The sequence below is a fragment of the Sebastes umbrosus genome, chromosome 18 (genome assembly GCF_015220745.1).
Source record: "Sebastes umbrosus isolate fSebUmb1 chromosome 18, fSebUmb1.pri, whole genome shotgun sequence".
NCBI classification, from domain to species: domain Eukaryota; kingdom Metazoa; phylum Chordata; class Actinopteri; order Perciformes; family Sebastidae; genus Sebastes; species Sebastes umbrosus.
This window is the reverse complement of record NC_051286.1, coordinates 6,756,618-6,777,803: the sequence shown is the minus strand read 5'-3', so window position 1 is coordinate 6,777,803 and position 21,186 is coordinate 6,756,618. Positions and strand designations below refer to the sequence as shown.

General features: G+C 41.3%; 1 protein-coding gene across 2 annotated transcripts; it reads right to left on the bottom strand.

Annotated features, from left to right (window-relative positions):
* Nucleotides 1-2,961: 2,961 nt before the first annotated feature.
* Nucleotides 2,962-21,186, bottom strand: gpr176 (G protein-coupled receptor 176). 2 transcript variants are annotated; one of them, XR_005204047.1, is made up of 4 exons: nt 20,488-21,186; nt 11,919-12,171; nt 6,043-7,596; nt 2,962-2,973 (listed from the first exon to the last, which is right to left on the bottom strand). XR_005204047.1 is itself a non-coding variant. In XM_037749983.1 (3 exons), exons 1-3 carry the CDS (start codon nt 20,726-20,728, stop codon nt 6,363-6,365), a joined length of 1,728 nt encoding a protein of 575 aa, XP_037605911.1. In that variant the 5' UTR covers nt 20,729-21,186; the 3' UTR covers nt 5,492-6,362. The 2 variants fall into 2 exon arrangements, 1 of the variants encoding a protein (XP_037605911.1); XM_037749983.1 differs by lacking the exon at nt 2,962-2,973 and having other exon boundaries at nt 5,492-7,596.

Here is a 21,186-nt window from a genome sequence, read left to right as displayed (position 1 = left end):
TATTTATAAAAGGTGATATGGTAAGGTGGAGCAAGAGGAAATATTTGCTGCTCATCTTTATTTCTCAAAGGATTTTATTATTTTGAGATGATTTCCGTACTTCTGTTATGTTATTTCCATATGTATTTTACTTAGTTTACGTACTTATTTTAAGCCCAACCATGATGTTTTGCCTAAACCCTAGTGAGGGGTTTTGTTGCCTAAACCTAACTGCAGCTGTTATAGTTTTGTAGTTTAGTTGCGTGGTGTACAAATGATACGTGAAAAGGCTAAAATGCGTTGTCATGACACACAGAATGTCCTTGTATTGTCGTGCTATTTATACGTCTTCCCGGGAGATCAGGTTGAAGAATTTACAAGAAAAAAATGAATTGTTTATACTTGCTCTAGCCCTTTTGGTGCACTAGGCGAAATTCAGACTTTCATAAATAACTGTATTTATTAAAATATAAATAAACAATTGATCGCTGATATTGTTGGCTTAGAAGTGTTTAGTCAGTTACACTACAATTTACACTTTTATTGACAAATAAGTGCGCCCGGGCAGATGAAAAAGTGTGAAAAAGAGAGTGAAAAGTGTATTTATTTATGTATTTATTTATTTGTTCATTTGTTACCTCAAAGGAGAAAATGAGAAACTGGTATTTTTAGAAAATATATTATTATTATTTATTTTTTTAGAAAGCGAACAGCGCCCCCCAGAAGGTGGCACCCTCGGCGCCCGCCTATATAGCCTATACCTTATGCCGGCCCTGAAGACTATTATTTATTTTAATTGCACTAAGAAAAAAAGCTACCATTCAGTAAGGACGAGAAAAACATATTTGAATCCTTCTAAAAACGTCACCGAGGGATCAAGGTGAGATTGTTTCTCAGAAGCTGAACTGAAGCATCAGAAAACAGACCCTCTGTTATATGGAGGACAAGCTGGTATGAATAAAATCACATCCTCTGGGGAGCTCTTGAAATGAACTGAAAGGACTTTGCTTCCACTGAGTCACTCTGCATTAACACCATCGCTCTATATCACGTCCTTCGCCTCACACTGTCCTCAGCTCTCTTTCTCTCTATCTGTGTGTGTTTGAAGGCAGCCGAGAGGAAAAAACACTGGAGCTGCTATACAACCTGCACTACAGCATCTGGGTTACCTGTTGCCTAGCAACCATGCTAATTAAGCCAGCCTTTGCTTCCAGTTATTACGACTAATGATTACAACAACAAAAAAATGAAGTTGTTAAAAACTCTTTGATTCTGCATCTATTTGTAGGTCCAGTTAAGTGGACTTGTTGTTAATGAGTGTATCCATGACGCCTTTAATGGCTCCGTCAACCGTTTGGTGATTGATTTCCTCTAATGAGCAGGGACAACAATGTTAAATTATCATTATCGTTGTGCATTTGAATGAACCAATCACATGTACAGTAATGCTGCACTGTTGTTTTCTCTGATTCTCTGTTATCTTACAGCCTTCAGCAGCTGCAGCAACACTTCAATCTGCTTTAATGAATGTAAACCAGATTTCATGATATACATTAATGCTGGGCGACGCAGAAATATAGTTTTATCTGTAACAATTGAAGATCTGGTTCATGTTCTTAATATTTCATTTTCACTTCAAGAAGGAAATTCTACTTACTTTCTAATTTTGCTTCACAACAATTTAGTGAGAAATTATGTACTTTATACTCCAGTACAATCAATTGACAGCAGGAGTCACTAGTTATCTTATAAATTAAAGTTTCTGCACACAAGTACAGCTAAAACGATTGGCCACTATTTTGATAATCCTTTAGTATTTTTTCATGCAAAAACAAAACATAGTTCCAGCTTCACAAATGTGAGGATTTGCTGCTTTTCCTTTTAATTATTTAAATTTTTTTCATGTATTAATCTGCTGATTAGCTAATAATGTGATGTGATATGAAAATAATAGGTCTGTTAAACGCAAAAAAAAATATTAAATCAAGATTAGTCGCATGATTGTCCATGATTAATCGCGATTAATCGTAAATTAAAATAAATAAATAAAAAAAGATCTGTTCAAAATGTACCTTAAAGGGAGATTTTTCAAGTATTTAATACTCTTATCAACATGGGAGTTGGCAAATATGATGCTTTATGCTGTCTATGTATATATTATTATTGGAAATCAATTAACACAAAACAATGACAAATATTGTCCAGAAACCCTCATAAGTACTGCATTTAGCATAAAACAATATGCTCAAATCATAACATGGCAAACTCAAGCCCGACAGTGTGTCAGTGTGCTGACTTGACTATGATTTGCCCCAAACTGCATGTGATTATCATAAAGTGGGCATGTCTGTAAAGGGGAGACTCGTGGGTACCCATAGAACCCATTTCCATTCACATATCTTGAGGTCAGAGGTCAAGGGACCCCTATGAAAATGGACATGACAGTTTGTCCTCGCCAGAATTGTAATCTCAATTCCGTATTGAGCACCTTTAATTTGCTCACGTTTGGTGTCTTTACTGATTAAACTGAGTACGAATATTAGAATGACAATAATGGATAACGTTAAATTAAATTTGTTACTGTTACATGAGGAGATGGCCCGTCACAAAACTGGACTTTTAATGGCAGAGAGTGTAAATATCATCTGCTCTAATTCAAATGAGAAACATCAACATGCTGAGTGAAGTCATTCCAGTTCAAACACAGACTGGATGGATTTGCATAATAAAATTTAGCGTAGAACAACTCCACTGTGATGCATTTCCACAAGTTAGGCTGAAACGGACAGAAAAAAAAGGAATATTTATGCAATAACTGGTATATTTTTTAATTTAGCAGCACGTTTAAAAGAATGTTTTCATGAAAATGCATTTACTGTCAAAAAAATAAAATATAAATCCTCTTATACAGGCCCCTTTAAAGTCTTTTTGTGCATTAAATCCTGTTGTTATTTCTGATTGCAGGACAGTTTGTTCATGTCCCTTTGTGTTTGTCTTCTCTTCCATGATAACACCACGGGATTGATTGTGCCCACTGGCTTAAGACTGCTCCAGTAACACAATACCATTTTTCATAGTGGACTTTGCATGGACATGAAGACTGGGAGGGGAAAATAACATCGATGACGATACCAGTGACGACACGAATAAAACCACTGACGACAATTCCTGCTTAGATTACAATAAACCAAAGCTGACAACAAACAGAGACTTTGTTCTCCTGCTTCTCATGTGCTCCGTCTTACACAGACATACAAAGGAGATTAAACTTTTACAGTCTGGGCTGCAGCTGCTAGAGTTTGCTATAATTTAAATTGTTGTAACCGTGATTTCTGCTAACGAGGGACCTGTTAAAGCTAATAAAAGCTGGTTTCGGAGCAACTCCGACAGCCTGAATTGAACCTGAGTTTTGTTGTTAACATGCTGCTGGATGTCCAGACCCAGTGGTTGTGCTGCTGACAGAATACATTAGAGCTTCTGCGTAGGCAGTAAGCCTCTGATCTCTTATTAATACGTCTAGACGTTCACTACCCCATCACTCACAAAAACTGTGAAAACACAAAGAAAACCATTTTTCTGAAAAGTCACAGGAGAAAAAACTACAGGAGTTACTGCCCATGTAAGAGGTTGTGTAACGAGTCTTATGGGATGTGGATCTCTCAGAGAAAGTTGAGGAGCGCCTCAGTGGTTTGTTTGTTCCACAAGTGTATCATGTAGTGAGGGACTCACACTGGTCTGGTCTTGATCTTGACTCAGTCTCGCCCTGCTTTGGTCTTGATCATGACTTGGTTTAGGTTTAGGTGGTCTTGACTACAACACTGTGCACAGCGAAAAATGAAAACTTGAACACGTAAAAGCTCAAGAACAGCTACTACATTGACTTCGTGGTGAGACTGACTGCTGTTTACGAGGTCAAGAATGAACTCAGTATCGAGTTTGTTCAACATCGGCATCTCATGATAATTCAACAAATTACAGACTCCCATAAATTTATATAAACTTAATTTGAAATCTCAATAATGTCTATATATATTTAACATTCAGGGACGTTTTTGGACGTGAGGGATTGCCTCGCTTCCCAGCATTGGACCCTTGATGGGCTGCCACTAGACACCTGATTGGACGAATGCTTTCCCTCGTGGGCTGCTGCTCCGAGCTTTCAAACCGTAACCAACACGGCGGCTCGCTTTGAAATTTTCTTCTCTTATATTCCGAAAAAAGGTAAACGAAATGTGTTTCTGAAACATTTAATACGAGAAATAAGCCATGCAGTTGCTGAATCTCTTTATTTTAATTTGGCAACGGTTAGTTTAAAAGTTTCTCAGGAGGCCCCTGATTTGCATAAAGAAGCCTTGATCTCAACTTTATGCAAATGAGGAGCGGCCAACGTGGCGCCCCATCTCTCGAATCGCGCCACCACACTATTAGAATGCATGCACGGCTGCTTACATAGACAATGAATAGGAAGCGTGGAAAGGGACGGAGGCTGTGGACATGTACCAGAAGAGACACAGTTAAAGTCTGGGGTGGAAAAAAACACCAACTGTTGCATCACATTTTGATTGAAATGTGTGATTTGTGCACAGAAATACATGACATCACCTTTCTCCAACTGAGCCCCGCCCACTTCAAGCCAGAGAGAAAAAACGACAAAAATACAAATGTGAAAATCTGTCATGTGAAATAACCAAAGCTGTTCTAACGTTGCCAGAACATTTCGTGTGCACGTAGGATCCCATCGGTCATATCAAGAAGCTGATTGAGAAGCTTAACACCCTTTAACACCAGAAATGTCAAGTCTTCTGTGCAAATCGATGTCCAATCATTTTTAAACTCACTCACTTTATGTGAATCCTCTCTGTATTATATTACCGCGCTGTATCCGTCGTCAAGGTCTTAATGGTTCTCGGAGTAGAAGATTGTTTGAGTAAGCCTTGAATCAAATCAGGTGGAAAATATGAGCCGGAGTCTTCTTAAACACTCTCACCACAGAAATCAATCATCTTCCTGCTTATTGGTGTGAGGCTTTGAATTACCAGCAGCATTTTGGGCTCAGCGCTGTATATTATCCACCACTACTGTATTCTGCAATACCCGTCCTAATACAGTCATTACCGAAGTATACGTTTAAGAATAAACACATTACTCATGTCTTTCCTGCTTTTAAGTAGAAGCGACGGATAATGTTTCCAGTCAGGTGTGACTGCACAATTTCGTCTGATAACGGCGAGGGCAGGATGCAGCATAGATTCAGCGTCTTTGTGGACATAGCAGGGGATTGTGGGTAGCCCCGAAGGGAGTTACGGCTTGACAAATATTTGAAGTGCAGCCGGGCTCTGTTTACCTCAGCCAAAGCTTCAGGTTGAGGCTGCTACTATTGAATTATGCATCACGAAGGAGACACAGCCGACAGTATCACAGTCAGAGAAATTGAAAATTGAAAACCATTTCACAGAGCTTCTGATGATATAAAATATGTAGCTCTTATTTGCTTTATTTTACAGTCATTTGATTGAGCAATTGATTTTTTCTGGGAGAAATCAATAATATTGATCTAAGCGGACTAAAAGATGCCCGACCTGGATTTTCTTTTCTTACTTATTCATCCATTTTATATTCGATGCACTTTTTGTTCCAGAAAACAACTCTGAAAATTTCACATTTTTATAACATGTATTTGCATACAGTACATCCGCATGTTTCATCTTTATCAAATCCACGTACATTTAAAGTACAAATGACAACAACATCTAATACATTAGAAGAAATGCGAATATTATCCAAAAGTGAGACTTGAAAAAATGTGTCATTAAAAGGGCGAGTTGATCCCAAAACGTGAAGTAAAACATTACAAAAAACAGACCCACAAAGGGTTGAGTGAAAGGACCGACACCGAGATGTGTTCATTTACAGAGTGCAATCACAGCGTAACCATTTTACAAAATGTTTTGTTAGGAGGTTCAATATCCTCGCTTGATTATTTGCTATGGAAATATATTATTCGGTATCAGTGCATCTCTCAGGATAATTGGATTTGTACAGTGTGTTCATTTAACTACTGACGCCGGCTCTAATCAAAACAGGGAGATTCAAAAAGGTGTCTGCCTTCTCAATAATCATTGTAGGAGTCCTTAATTAATCATGGGATTGGATCCAAGTCGTAGTGAAGTTGGACATTTTTCTCACAGCATTGTAAATATATGATATCAAATTGATTCTGGTGTCTATCTTTTGTGCAGTAAAACCTGGACTTCTACAATACTGCGTCTGACAAAGCTCGACATATCAATATCCTGCTTAGGCCTGGCCGACCCAATAGGCCTACCCTGTAATGAGTTGTGTGCGGCGTTGCAGATCAGAGGCCATGCAGCAGCAGGGATTGCTCACGGGTCCACAGTGGGGATGGTGCTGACCTTGTTGTTCCTGCTGATTCTCCGTTCAGGCCGCGGCCTGGGCAGTTTGGTCTGGATCAGCTCCTCGGGGGTGTTGCCCAGCGGAGGCAGCAGCCTCTTCTTGCTGTTCCTGGTCTCTGGTAACCACTGAGGCGGCAGCTCGAAGGGTCCGAAGCCGAACTGCGTGGAGTCCTCGGCTTCCGTAGGTGTAGCCGGAGCCACCTGAGATGAGGAGGCGTAAGCACACGTGTGGACCGGAGAGGCCCGCGGTGCTGTGACCGAAGGAGGGCCGTCCTTAGTGATGACCAGCCCTCCTCCTGTCCCCTGCTGAGGGTCCTTTCTGGTGATCACCTCCCCTCTGAGGCTCCCCAGTCTCGAGCCACTCTTGAGGTCCTCTTTAGGTACAGAGCCTCCTGATCCTTGAGACGGGATGTCATTCTCTGCATCCTCTTCTTCCCCGTCTTCCTCAGCGGGCCTGAAGATCTGCGCCTGGCCGATGTTAAACATCTCTAAGAGCTGGCTCCCAGAGCGGCCGGCCGTCTCCAGTCCCACCGGCTCCCCGATGGCACCCTCTGCTCCTAAAGAGTCCAGACCGCCGGTGCTGACCACGTTACGGCGGCTGTAACGTCTGTGAATCCTGGCCAGCAGGTCCAGCCAGCTGTGACGAGCTGAGCGGTTAACAGTCAGAAACAAAAGCGGGTTGGTGAGCAGGGACACCTTCGGTAACCAGAGGGCCGTCAGGTACAGTAAGATGGGCAGCTCTTTAGTGTCGGCCAAAATGGTGCGGTAAACCACCAAGGCCCCATAGGGGGCGCTGCAGGCGGAGAAAGCCAGCACCACTGCCAGCAGAGTGGCGTGCAGCTCAGCTTCTCTCTGGGACACGTACGGGATGGAGATGCTGTTCTGGGGAGTCCGCAGCGCCGCGATTATCACCTTCTTCTTCTGGCTGGCGCTGAGCGCTCTGCGGATCAGCAGCATGAAGAGGAAGACCAGAATGAGGGGGAGGATCAGCGTGGTGACGTTGTAGATCAACACGTACACCATGTGGCCCAGGGAGCGGGCGTGGTCGTCGGAGCAGGACGAGGTGACGTACACGTCCGTCACGTTGGTCACAGCGAACACGGGAAGGCTCGCCACCGTGGCGTGGACCCAGATGTAGATGACCAGATCTCGGGATCTTGCATCTGAGATCTTCCTCTCTAACGGGTACAGCACAGAGTAGTATCTAGACACAGGAAGACATGTTATTTCAGAATAAAAATACATATATTACTTGCTGTCTTGTAATCGGGAGTCTTTAAGTCGTTGTGGTTGTCACGCCACATGACTGACTGGAGACAGGAGGTCACACACTACAAGATCTTTCATCCCTGATGAGGTCTCCAAACTACTTTTTGTCACGAAAACACGCAAGAAATACACGGTAAATGGCGTGATACCATACGCGAGACACACTGCTGATGCTGTTGTTGGCACGTGTTCACAAAATAGCTCGTTTCCACCAGTTTCCACGTCTTTTTTTTACTATTTATTCCTCTCGGTGCAACAACAACTTTGCTCCGTGTTGTAAATGCAGCACAAACAGGAAGTTCTTATTGTTACAGGCGACCCCTCTTCCTCCAGGTTTCCCCTCAACCTGTGTCTCACGATCTCATTGGCTGTAGCTCGTGGCCGGAGTCCCCGACAAGTCCAGATATTTAGCATATTAGATATCTGGAATGTGTCTGCGAGACATCGGTGAGCGTCGGGAAGCTTCAAAAACTGTCAGGGAGCTTAAGTCGTGTAGTGTGAACTAGACATTACTGGGACACTTGAATACAACTGAGCTTTCATTAATGTGATTAGTAACCTGTGCTTTTCTCTCTATGACAAGTCAAAATGTCTGCTGTTAAGAACATCTATTGAATGCCTGAATGCAGTCATGCTGATCTCTCATTAGATGATTTACATGGAAACACAAGAGGAAATGAACGGTGAATGCACCTAAAATACTCTCATCCATAACAGAAGCTGAACTATCCTGCTCTGAAAACACATTTCCACTATTTTTTAGTGGGCGTGCAGTTAATCATGAAAAGTTAAGTAAAACTGAACCTCTCAGCGCAGCAGAGCTTCGAGCGGTTTTACTGGAAAGACAGTATGAATATAAAATTCATGCACCTATTATATAAGCTGAAATACTGACAAAAAGGAAAGAGGTGCAGGAGGTTTTTAATCCTTCAACACACATGTATGGTGTTACTGTATTATAGGGGCTTATTAACATAGACCCAAAGTCCAATAAGCATAAAAATGTGATAGGGTAGCACATCCCAGATTTCAAAATCAAGGATAATAAAATACAAACATTTCACTTGTTTAGTTGGATCACATCACAATAGACATACGCGTTTCAGCAACGAGCCTTCTTCAAACGCTCTGAAGAAGTTTTACCCAAAATTGCACATTTTTCAACTCTCGGCGACCAGAAAAAAAACACCAAACGTGCAGCGCTCAACGCAGCATAGACGCTCAGAGCCTCGTCACACTGCTAGCGTTTGTAACGTAGTGTAAATACGCATTGTTCCCATTGCAAAGAATTCAAAAAAGACAAAACGTGAACATAGCGGTTGTGGTGGTTGCTTGCCATCATCTGCATTTGGCTTGTCAATTGCACGATATTGCAATATTGCAGTTATTGCGACAGCCCTATTTGTCACTGTATTTTTCTATAAAGAATGAACATTTTTAATTAATACTTTTGGGAAAACAGAAACTCTGGGGAAGAAGTGAACAAATATGTGTAGAGAAAACAAAAATGCAAGACAAATCTGCCATTTTTCAAGCTATCAAATGGTAGCTAATTTGACACCCCCCAAATAATAATTAAAACAAATGTTATTGACTGAATCAGACTTCTGAAATAATGCTACAACCCCCAAAATGACTCCAACATAAAACCCTGTAAGCTGGTTATAAAATAGGGTGGACGTGTGCATACAGTATTTAACATAATTTTACTGGAATGGGATTAAAGGATTTCTCTCCTTTTATAAGTGGTGTATTAACTCATGCAGAAGTTGAAATTGTGTGACTGTTTCATAACGCACACCTACAAACTAGACCTCCTCGTATCCGCCTTACAGGATAATAACATGCAGATTGTCTCTCACTCTGTTGTTGTCCTTTAATAATAATAAACAAAGCAAATCGTGTGAAGGACTTGCTTATTTCCCTGGATTGTCTCTTCATCACCACACAGCGTATGAGTGTATGTGTACACACGAGCCGATAACTGCTGCAGTCTCAGCCCGTCTGTACGTACGCAGCCTCGACTGCCCTCCTTCAGAATAAATAATTCATGGGTCTGATAGCGTTCTGACTGTATTAGTTGCTATGGAGGCAAAATAATCTTTGTAGCAGTGAAATCAAGGCTGAGGCGAGGCTGCAGCAATACACCATCTGACTGCGATCGCCTTAAAAAATAAATGAAACCCCACACTTTCATGTGTTATACTGTGTGGTGATGAAGTCCTGCATGCTTTTTTTTTAAATTATGGAGAATAAAGCTTCATAGTGTTGCAGTCATCCAATATTCAGTTTTTGCACGTACATAGTTTGAGGAAAGTGCAGGATTTTAATACATGCTGGAGTTATGAATTAAATATCCAGAGTGAGGGGGCTTTTGTGCTTTTAACTTGCAAACAGCAGGGTTTTATATGCTAACGTTATATTTTTATGATAACGGCATAGCGCCACTAGGCAATTTGAGGGTGGATGTTAGCAAAATGACCAAAATGTAACCCCCTTAATAACCTGCCACACCCCCATCTCCATCCTCTAGGGGCAGAGAGAGTTCAGGGGTAAGATATGTTAGTCTAGTCTGCCTGACTCATTGATCCTTTATCTAACTGAGGTTTGAGCCAGTTCGACTCTTTGGTCCTGACCATGGCTCTGAAATATCAGTAGCCTAACTGTGCTGTGTATTGGTAAATCCATGGCGCTGTCCGTGGTGCTGAAGTAGCAAGTAACGGTTGTAATTGCGACTTTTTCTCTGGTCAAAAGAGTCATTCATGGGGCAGTACGCTAGTCACGGGTCAACAGAACGAACCGTCGCCTACTGAATAGTGCTTTGTAGTCTGGGTTAGTGGTATCACTGCTATTAGCTGTCAGAGCCGACAGATGCCAGGATGAGCGCCACATAATCTATTTTTTTCTGGTTTAAAGCAAGTTTATTTCTAAATACTGGAAATGAAATTGTCCATATATACATATAGCTCTATATATATATTATATAACCTCCTCTGTCAGTACAACTGCTACACAAAAGAGGACTGGTTTGTAGAGGACTCGATGGTACAAATAGCTTACATTATTTTTTTAATAAACTGTGTGAACTTATTGTCTAATTAGGGAGCAGATACGATAGATTTGGTGTTTTTAATCACATGAGACGTTTTTCACATATTGTGTTTTTTAAGATTGTGATCTCTTTTAAACTTATTCTAAAGTTTTAGGTAAGAAACAATTAAATGAAATGAAAATAAATTAGAGTTTAGTATTCTCAAATTAGATAGCTGCCAGTGTATAAAAGGCTTTAAATATGTAGACAATTTCCTAGGGAGATATAATATACAGAAAATTTATTTGAACTCTGAAATTAATAAAAAAAAAAACATTATAAAATACATTTTAGAGAGTTTGGTTTTTATGGCTAAACACGTCTTTTAATCACTGTGTTTTAAAGGTATAGTCGTGGTAGTAGGGGCAATAGAAGCAGCAACAGTGCTGGTAGAAGTACTATGTCTAATATTGTCAGTAATACAAAAATACTGTTAAAGGAAAGTTTAATTTGACTGAGAAAGCTACGAATAAAACGAGAGATATTTAGTTTACAGATCAGAAAGGGCATGAGCATCACTTTTAAAAAAACGGTGTGTGTGTGTGTGTGTGTGTGTGTGTGTGTGTGTGTGTGTGTGTGTGAGACCATATGTGGGCAGCAGCAGCCATCTCAGGCAGCTTTTGGCTGCAGCTTTCAGCGCAGCAGGGAGACCTGGGACACGGCGGCTCAGCGTGGCATACACATGCTCCATCCAGCGCCCAACCCCCTCCACCCTCCACCCAACCCCTCTCGTCCACGCCACAGGGTGCAGATGGAGATTGAAAAGCCTTTCTCTCCTACAACAAAACAATGTTCCAGCGTCTAGCCCCAGTTTTGATGTTGCTCCACTTGTGCAGCGTGGATGTCTGTACTTCTAAGTCAGGAGGAGAATGACTCGGCCAAGCGATGTATTGATAAACTGATCAGAGAATCAATGTGAGCCATCCACCTCTCTCAAGTGGCACTTCCAAAAGAAGTGAGTGGGAGGTACCTGCTGGCCTTTCTCAAACACATATTTCAAAGTTCTGTAGCGCCGAAGTGAGCAAAAAACAAAACATCATTCTCGTCCTACTCAGGCACAGAGTGCTCCTTTTACTTGTAGGTGTATTTTAATTTGAATTGCTAGCAACACTCATCTATGTCTGTATCATCTCTGTCTACTTTAACTATGTGTGTAAATGACTGACCTGTCGAGTGCGATGGCACTGAAGCTGAGCACAGTAACGGAGCAGAAGAGCTTATGGAGGAACTTGATGGCCTTGCAGAGCACCAGAGTGTGAAGCCACCAGCAGCAGCGAGGGCTGGCTCCGAGCGCCACGTCGAAGGGAACGCACACCAGGCCGGCGCAGATACCCGAGCACGCCAGGTTCTTGATGAATCGGTTGGTCACGGACTTGAAGACGTTCGTGCAGCAGGTGCACCACAACACCGTGGCATTACCTGTGGAGGGAAGAGGTGCAGAGATTTAGAATAAGATCAGTTTGTTGCATCTTTGGGTTTGTCCAGTTTAGTTTTATTTACTACTAAAAGGCTTAGAAAAAGAGCCTTTTAACACGTCACATAAAGTCCTGAGTATCCTATCTATTGGACAGAGATTAAGTAACCTGGTATGGTGGCACGTAACCAAAGTTTAGGTTTCTCTGAACACTTAATTTTCCTCACACAGTCCAGAAAGAAAATAGTTAGGTCGCCTAGACTCTAAATTGTCCATTGGTATGAAGACTGTCTGTCTAATCTATGTGAGTTAGCACAGATAGATGGATGATTTATCAACCACGTCTTCCTCACGTCCATCCAGCACAGAGACTGATTGAATAAATTAAGGAGTAAAAAGATTGGATGGACTGAGGAGTGATGGGAAAGCTTTAAGCATATAATATAATATATAAGCTTTGGTTCCAAGCTCCTCATTTAACACCTTGAATTTATCTATAAACTGGTGCGTTTCTAAGGCCCAAACTGCCAAATAATTGCAACATTTGTGCCACATGGTGAAGCAAGACAACGATAATGCATGTTCAGTGTGGTGTAACAATGAATAATACAAAAATTCAGGGGAAAATTACATTTGGAAATGATCATTTGCAAATGCAAACAGTCATTTTTCTCTGCTCGTTGATGGTTTATATTGCAAACTGTTCATCTGCATCTTATTGCAGAAGGAAACACAACAAGTTTTGGACCGATGGACATGGAACAGTCCAATCACCAGGAAAAATGTTGGCATTGTTGTTCTGCAAACCACGGACACGTTAAATGTTAACATTAACGTTGTGACGTTATTATTTTAACACAAACCATGATCTTTTTTCTAACCTTGAGTAGTTTTGTAAACCTAACCAGTCGTTCCAAAATATAAACCATTTGTCAAGAAAGTAATCCGCAAATTTGCGAAATCTCATCTGAAATCTGCAAAAACTTGCAAAAACTCTTGCGAGACTTGCTGCCCGACGACATATCTTAACCTTAACCATTCAAGATCAATGCCTAGCCTAAGAGATCCCCAACTCTAGACATGACCGTTAACCACGTGACATTGGGTGTTTCTGCAAGCGTGATACGAGGCTGATATGAAACGTTTTTGTGGGTTCAGAAACGTCGACATTCAACGTATCCTTGATCTTCAGGCATCTCTTCATGCAAAAGCCTTCCACTCTGCTTCACCAAATCCCATCTCAATAGGTTTTAAAAAGACAAATAAGGATTATTTTTTCTCAAATTGTGGTTTTGCGAAGACTGATTTGGAACAATTTAAAGAACAACTGCAAGAAATATTTGATTATGAGCAGCATTTGTGCACACAAGTACTAAACATATTTTTTATTTTTAATTATAAACTACTGCAGATGAAAAATATTCTTTGCAGGGTGAAGAAATCAATCAAACATAAACTGAGTCAGGCAGCACACGATCAGGTGCAAGCGGGGAAACTGTGGCATTTCTATATTAAGATCCCTCCATAATTTAGAGCGATGAGACAGTAATGATTGTTAATTAGGTTTAAAAAGGTGAATTTTTCGACTCCCCGCAGTGCTCTGACTGATGTCAGGTCACACAGGGACACATGTGATACCAGCCTCTCCAAATGTAATTACCCACAGAGTGTTAGCTGAGCTCTCATTGTTAGAGACGGAGGAGCAAGATGTTCTCTGCTGAGGAAAAACTGTTATTTCTCCCTGAGGTTATTTGTTTCTGTAAACGTTCAGGACACAGTCAGAAAAACAAGCACTCACCGTCAAAAGCAAAGAAAAAGATCTGGTTACCATGACTTATCAAGATAGATATATATATATATAAAAGCTATCAAAGCAAGGTTAAATATAAAATCAATTATGATGGATTAGGTGGTTGAAATTTGGCCTGGGAGGTTTTAGATGGAGCTGGAAGAAGCTGTATTTAGGAGAACATGATGTGCTTTACAGCTAGTCTCTAACAGTGCAGGGTTTCAGAGCAGCACACAGGAGTAGGATTTCGGGGAAAACCCGAATGTAGCGGTAATTGATGCTCAGCCTCTGCATTCTGTGAAGCTGACTCACATGGGATCATTAAATTAGCACAAACACTCATCGTTTAAAATGCATCAAAGAGGATGTTTACAGCAAATATATATTGTTCAGATTCTACTGTATTAATAGTGTAACTTCTGTTTATTGTGGCTAATGATTACAGCAATGATAAGCTTTTCAAAAGAAGGAGAGAAATGCAACACACCCTCCAAACTTAATGATAAAAAGGTCCTTTGTTGTTTCCTGGAAGGCAACCAATTAGTGTTTTCTGGTCTGCCCCCCCTATTGTCAACATCGTTTGCCAGTGCCCTTTCTAAACCGGCACAAATGACTGTGTTACAAGTGCTTGGGTAGGGAAACGCCATGGTCATGGTTATAAGAAATTAAGGCTGTTGATAGGACACAGCGGTCTACGGTGTCAAACACGTTTTGCATCCACCCCCGACCTCCGTCCTACAGGTTTTCTGGTGTCATAACAACGTCATGCCACTTCCATCTTTGCTTCTGAGCACCAAAAGTCATAATTTGCATGGTCAGTTGAGGGACTTTTAAGGAAAGTGTATCTATCACTAGACCACAACGTCAATATCGGACGATTCTGCAAACCCTCAGATTTTTTTCAATGCCAATGTTTTGAAAATCCTCGCATGCACAGCTACCTTGGAATGGTTAAGATTAGGGAAAGACAACACGTTCTCATCCCAACTCCTCACATACCGCCGCTTTGTCACGCCCCTTTTTTGGCATCAACACCACTATAGTTAGGTTTAGGAACAAACGACATGGCTGGGCTTAAAACTACTACGTTTGTACAATGAAAATGACACTGAACGTTGTGAACACGGGACACAAACAAACAGCTGATTGTAACGTGAAGGTGAAACTTAACACACGGGACATGAACAACGGTCTCCTGGATGAAAGCCTTGTGTTTGTTGGACCCATCCATCTCTCCTCCCGCCCGCACAGCGTTTGTCTTTTCGCTCTTTAAAATACGTCACCACACTCCCAGCGCACTTTCTCAGAGCGTTTACTGTTGCCGCGGATGGGTTTACATTGTAGTTAATGGAACACGTGCGTTTTATACCGGCATACCTGCCGTGTGCAGCGGTACCGAACGACAAAGCCTTTGTATTAGACGCCATGGGAAAGAGAACGGGCTGAGAAAGATTTTAGCTATGGCAAAAAATGGTTAAGGCATGGTTAGAGGAAGGCAACTAAAATACTTAGTTAAGGTTGGGAAAAGATTGTGGATACAGTTAATAAACAAGACTAAGGGAGTATGCTTGTCAAGGTGCACTACTCGTTCAGACTCGCAGCTCACCTGCAAAAGCAGTGGAGGGAGTGTTTTAAATAGTACGATTTTGGTGAAAATGCATGTGTTTGGGAAGTACTGAGCATACCACTGGATAAACGAGACTTGGATTATACAGCACGAGTTATGCGAGAGTTTGTAAACAGATTTTTTTATATAGTTTTTGTGTTGTTAAACCTGGCCTCCATTTACTTGAATTCATCATGGATTTACTCTGTTTTCAGATTCTCCATTTACCGTGGAGGCATGCAAGAAAAACATAGTTTTCTTCAAGAATTCAAGGTAACATGTGGTGAGTAATTGATATATAAATGGTCATTTTGGGGGTGAAGTATTCGAGTCTGCAGACATGCTAGCAGCTCTGTGAAGCTGGGAAGGCCTTTCATTTTGCAGGTATTTGGTCATAAACCAAACTATTGGACAAAATGAACCTTTTACATGAAGATGGGGCTAGATGTAATGTGCTAGATGTCAAGGGATCACCAAATTTATTATAATTCATCCTGCGGGGGACATGACTGTGTTAACTAAATTTCATGTCAATCCATCCAACAGTTGTTGAGATATTCCACTGGATAAGTGAAAAGAATGGATCATTTTCAGGGCTTACTGTACAAATCACCAGAGGTAATATTAGTACAAGGAGAGGCTCTTGACAGGAGCTGAGTGGTGAGAGTCTAACTTTAGTACAGCTGCAATGGTGTGATGTCACACCCTCCCATGCAAGTGATATACTGTATGTGGGATCACAGTTCCAACACGATATTTAATATTAGAAAAACATGTTGTGTTACGTCACATTTTAAATCATTTCCCACCTAAACAAATAAACAAACAAACAGGACTAAAGAGGGAGCGTGTTAATTCCTTTCAAATACTAATTAACAAGTAATTTAATTTATAATGGTAGACAGTATGCCATTTGTTGTGCCTGATAATCCTACATGCCACTGTGGTAAAGGTGATAATTACAGGTTTACATAATTACGAATTTGAGTGCTTTTTAAGAACATCTATAAAACTAAAAGTTTATTCGTGTAGCCGTTTTTACAGCGCTTCACACAACTGTAACTAACGAATGAAACATGTCCTTGTAAGTGTCATCATGCAGACAACACTGGGACCTCTACTCTTTTATAATCAGAGCCTGCATTGTCTATAAAATCACTTTGTCCTTTTGTGCCTGAAATACTCACCTGGCACTTGAAGAACACCTTGGCAACCGTACTCACAGCAGCCAATGAGGAGAAAGAGCAAACACTAAAGAGGATTGCTTTTTCCACTTATCAAATGGCAGTCCGACTACAGGTAGCGATGTGAGAAACTCAAAATACTGTTTCTTTGTTTATCTGCTTCACACAAATGAAAGTAAGTTGTGTCATCTCTGGATTGGTGTTAATAAGCTGCTGTTATTAACGGTGACGCATCCAGGTGTCTAAACATAGTAGCATTAGCTGTTAACAGTCAACGTGTGAAACATCATTAACACGCTTAACACCTTCTTAGTTACATCCCCGTGGTGTTATTAATTACTTTAGACTTATTTATGAATGGTAACCAACAGAGGAAATAGAGAGACGGATATCCAGATACTACAATGCCTCACAGGCGTGATTACAATCGGTAATATCAGCTGGTGCCGTGCATGCTGTGGCACATTAATCACATTTACAATAAAACACTCATCTGTGGTGGTTTATCAGGGAAATAATGATAATTGTCTGCTAATTAATAGGAATGTTATAACCTTGAAAGAATAGTTCCAACGTTTGCAACAGAGGAGACTGTTAGTCTAACTTAGCATAAAGACTGGAGGCAGGTGGAAACAGCTAGCCTATAGGCCCCAGTCAACACCTCGAAAGCTCAATAATTAACCCGTCGCATCTTGTTTCTCTTCTCAGTACACAAACAGAAAGGTAAAAATTATAATATGTGGTTTAAGGGGGAGTTAAATGCTGTAACTGTTGTGGGGTAAAAAGGGGAAGACTTTATAAAATGAGGTTAAAGGGACAGTTTGGGTGTTTAGAAGTGGGGTTGTATGAGGTACTTATCCATAGTCAGTGTATTACCTACAGTAGATGAATTACTGTTTTTGTGAATGTAGTCTGGTGGCGATATGACAGCTTCAGCTGCCCGTCGGAAAGGGCTGTCTGACGGCAAGGTAAACCGGCAAAAATGTATAGTTAACATAGCGTACACTTAGACAGATTTTTTAAGATGGGCCTTTCTTTAATGGCTAAAATGCTGGCCCGATCTACAGCAGTATATTGCTTTGCTCCGGTGCTTGTACTACTGTCTGTTTCCTGTCATCTACTGTGGGTAATACACGGACTATGGATAAGAACCTCATACAAACCCTCTTCAAAACACTCAAACTATCCCTTTAACATCTGCAACAAAAAGATGAATTCACTGTTACCGCATCAAGACTCCTTTGCTAAAATGAGCAAAGGTCGCCTGACTCGCTTGTGTTTATTACATGCTTTATTAATCCCATTTACTGGATTTCAGTGGTGCATTCATGCACTGTGGGAACCTCTGCCTTTAAGACAGCAGCCTCTTTAAAAGAGTAATGTGCTGGATTTCTTACTTATTATGTATTTTTGGGGTCATATAAATGAGGTTGTTTGAAAAGGAAAATATGTTTTCCCTGTCATATACACACACACACAGAGGAAAAGTAGGCATTTTGAGCCATGCTGCCAAAAGGTAATTTTGTGCAGCCCTTCATGTCATGCTTCCCAGACCCTGACACATTACACTGCACAGCAGGAGGTGGTGCTGAGTCAGAGCGATAGCCCTTTGGTCATTTTTTGGAGTCAGTTTCATCAGTTTCATCATGGTGAACTATTTGTGTCATTGAGTCCGTACTTTTCCAAACAGCACTCGCAATCATGGCCGAGTGTGTTTTGTGCAGCGAGGATGCAGGACGTTACGGCCACGTTTGTGACAAATAGCACATTCATATGCGGCGCTCATTTTAGGCAGGAGGATTGTGTTTCTTGGCTGCCGATAAGATGGAGGGGACGTCAAACTGTGTGAGACTGATGTGCCGTGGAGCGGTCCATCAATTCACACGGGTCCTCCTTCCTCACTTCCATCATCATCAGCAGCCGCTGCTTCTACTGGCACAAGCAGGAATATTTGTCACAGAGCCAGAACAGATTCAGATGGAAAGAAGCTCAGAATGTGTACAGTAAGTTATTGCTACCAATAGTTGCCAATTTCATGGTGAAATAGGTAGCTAACGCCTGTCAAGTACCACCAAATACAAGTTGTAAGTTCTGCTTATACAGTATGTTTGCTTTTTGTATGATTTAAAGGTGATAAATGTGAGATTGGGAGCATTTCTATTGACTCCACACGGCTCTCAACATGGTGACAGCTGAGCCGGTGGCTCGCAGCTGACGGTGCTAATAGCGCTAACAGTGTTAAGCTAAAGGATGGGTGCTACACTTCTACGTTATCAGCTATATCCGTATGAGTGCAGTGCAAACCGGAGGCCATGACTTAGCCCGTGGGGGCACGCTCACATGCACTAAAAGGCACACAAGGCCGGCCCGGCTATGTCAACAAAGCACAGAGAATCTCTGATTACAACACATACAGAGGGAGATCGACTTCACTCTCTGCTCAGGTAGACATTACTCCTCTATATCTTTACATAGCAAATAAATGTTTGCTGCTATATTAATGCTCTGGATATCATAAAGAGAAGCTTTAACATATTGCTGTAATGCTGTTGTCTAACATCCAATATTTACGTTAGCAGCAAACTAACATAAACGCAAAACAGACACATAATCACTCCATTGTGCATCCCTCTGGACAGCTATAGGGCTATAGGAAGAAGGCTAATGTCAGGACATTTTTATAAAATAACCAAAGACCTGTTGTGTGTCTTGACTTCCCTTTCATTTCAAAACAACAGAGGGAAGTGGAGTTCATTGCAACGAAAATGTGGAGGATGTGCACAGCGAGTCTGACCGGGTGCAGTCTGAATCATATAAGCATTATCAAAGGGAGTGTTACCACCCATTGAGTAAAAATAAGCACGTCATGCCCTGCATCATCCCAGGAAAAATACTCACATCCAACACTGTGATGTGCAGTAAACATTTGTGGATGATCACCACTGACACGTAAATAGTTTGGGGAGAGGGCATCTTGGCTTTTTTTCCCCCAATACTGCTTATTCTTTTCATGATTTTGAAATGTAATTTTACAATTTTTTAATCATCCAAATTTGACTGGGTGGTTAACACATGATTCTGTGGTGTGACAAACCCTGACTTTAAGTGGCTGTTGAGTTACATTTGCAATTTAACAATGGAATAGTAACATGAACACAGTAACATTATTTAATGAAACATGGGTAGGATATGACTTAAAGAGATTAACGGTTTGTATTATGCAGCAACCAATGGTTTGAATGGGAAATCCCAGCACATTTGATGGAAAAATACAGTTTTTATCACTGGTGGCTACATCTTATTCTTTAAAATGTTTTGTTTTTCCATGTTTTTGTTCATGGTTTTTAGTCATTTATGCACAGTATGTGTTTTAGATGTAAGACCTACATGCATTGAGCTATTAAGAAGAGAAAGATGACTGAAAATGTATATCCAGATCTAGCTCTGTTATGACAGTGACCATCTTTTCACCCATCCTGCTGCTTCATATTGAAGCCTTTTAGACATTGATGATTGGGCTACTTTTGGGAAGACTTGTTTGTTGTTGCAAATGTCCTAATTATTCTTGCATAAAGGGTGTCCCCAGGAATCAAACAGTTGAGACTCATGGAAAACATGAAGCTATAGTGAATGTTTTAATGGAGTAATTCCATAAAACATGTGTAAGGATTTCATGTCTGCAGGATTCTAAAGGGCCTTTCTGTCAAGTGCATGCATATGCATTTTGTATAAGGTGACTTACCGAGCAGCGACCCTATGAGGATGAAGACCTGGATGGTGGTGGTGAAGTCCCGGTAGGCTTGCTCTCGGATGAGTCTCTGCTGCTCCTCCAGCCCGGTCCCCTCTGCTGCAGCTGGGCTGCTGCTGCTCCAGCGTGTCGGAGGACTGGATGCGTTCAGGAGCTCCAGCCAGATGTGAGCTGCTGCTGTCAGGTTGGATGCACCGTCTCCCACCGTCGCAGCCCGGCTCCCACCACGATCCATGTCGGTGTTTTTATGTCAGCAGCCAGCGTTGGAGAGGCATGGTGATGATGCAGATGCAAAAAAAAAAAAAATCTACAAAACACAGCTTGCATGCAGAGATGTGACACAGGTAGGCTGCCAGCAATGAGATGATGTTCTGTTAGTAAATATGTCTGATAAATCAGGAAAAAACATGGTGTAATGATCACACATCAAAGGACATAAGAAGCTGTATATGACCCATAATAATCCCCTGATGCGGATGCATGGCAGGAATCAGTCAGAGAGATCTGTGCGCAGTGATGCTCCTTCCCTGACACCCAGTGCACCTAAAACCACACCGGGATAAGAAGTGTCCAATCCGGGAAAGAAGCTCCACACCACCATCACCGTCCGGAAAAAAAACACTGTGTCTGTCAGAGCTGATAGTCAGACTGCTGCTGCTGCTGCTGCTGCTGCCAATGGCTCTGTGAGAGGCT

Excerpts from the sequence above, each read along its gene's own strand:
- gpr176 (XM_037749983.1), bottom strand. The coding sequence starts at position 20,728 with ATGGATCGTGGTGGGAGCCGGGCTGCGACGGTGGGAGACGGTGCATCC. Across the intron at positions 12,172-20,487 it reads CCTCATAGGGTCGCTGCTCG|GTAATGCCACGGTGTTGTGG; the intron begins GTAAGTCACCTT and ends TTCCCTCCACAG. Across the intron at positions 7,597-11,918 it reads AGTGCCATCGCACTCGACAG|ATACTACTCTGTGCTGTACC; the intron begins GTCAGTCATTTA and ends TCCTGTGTCTAG.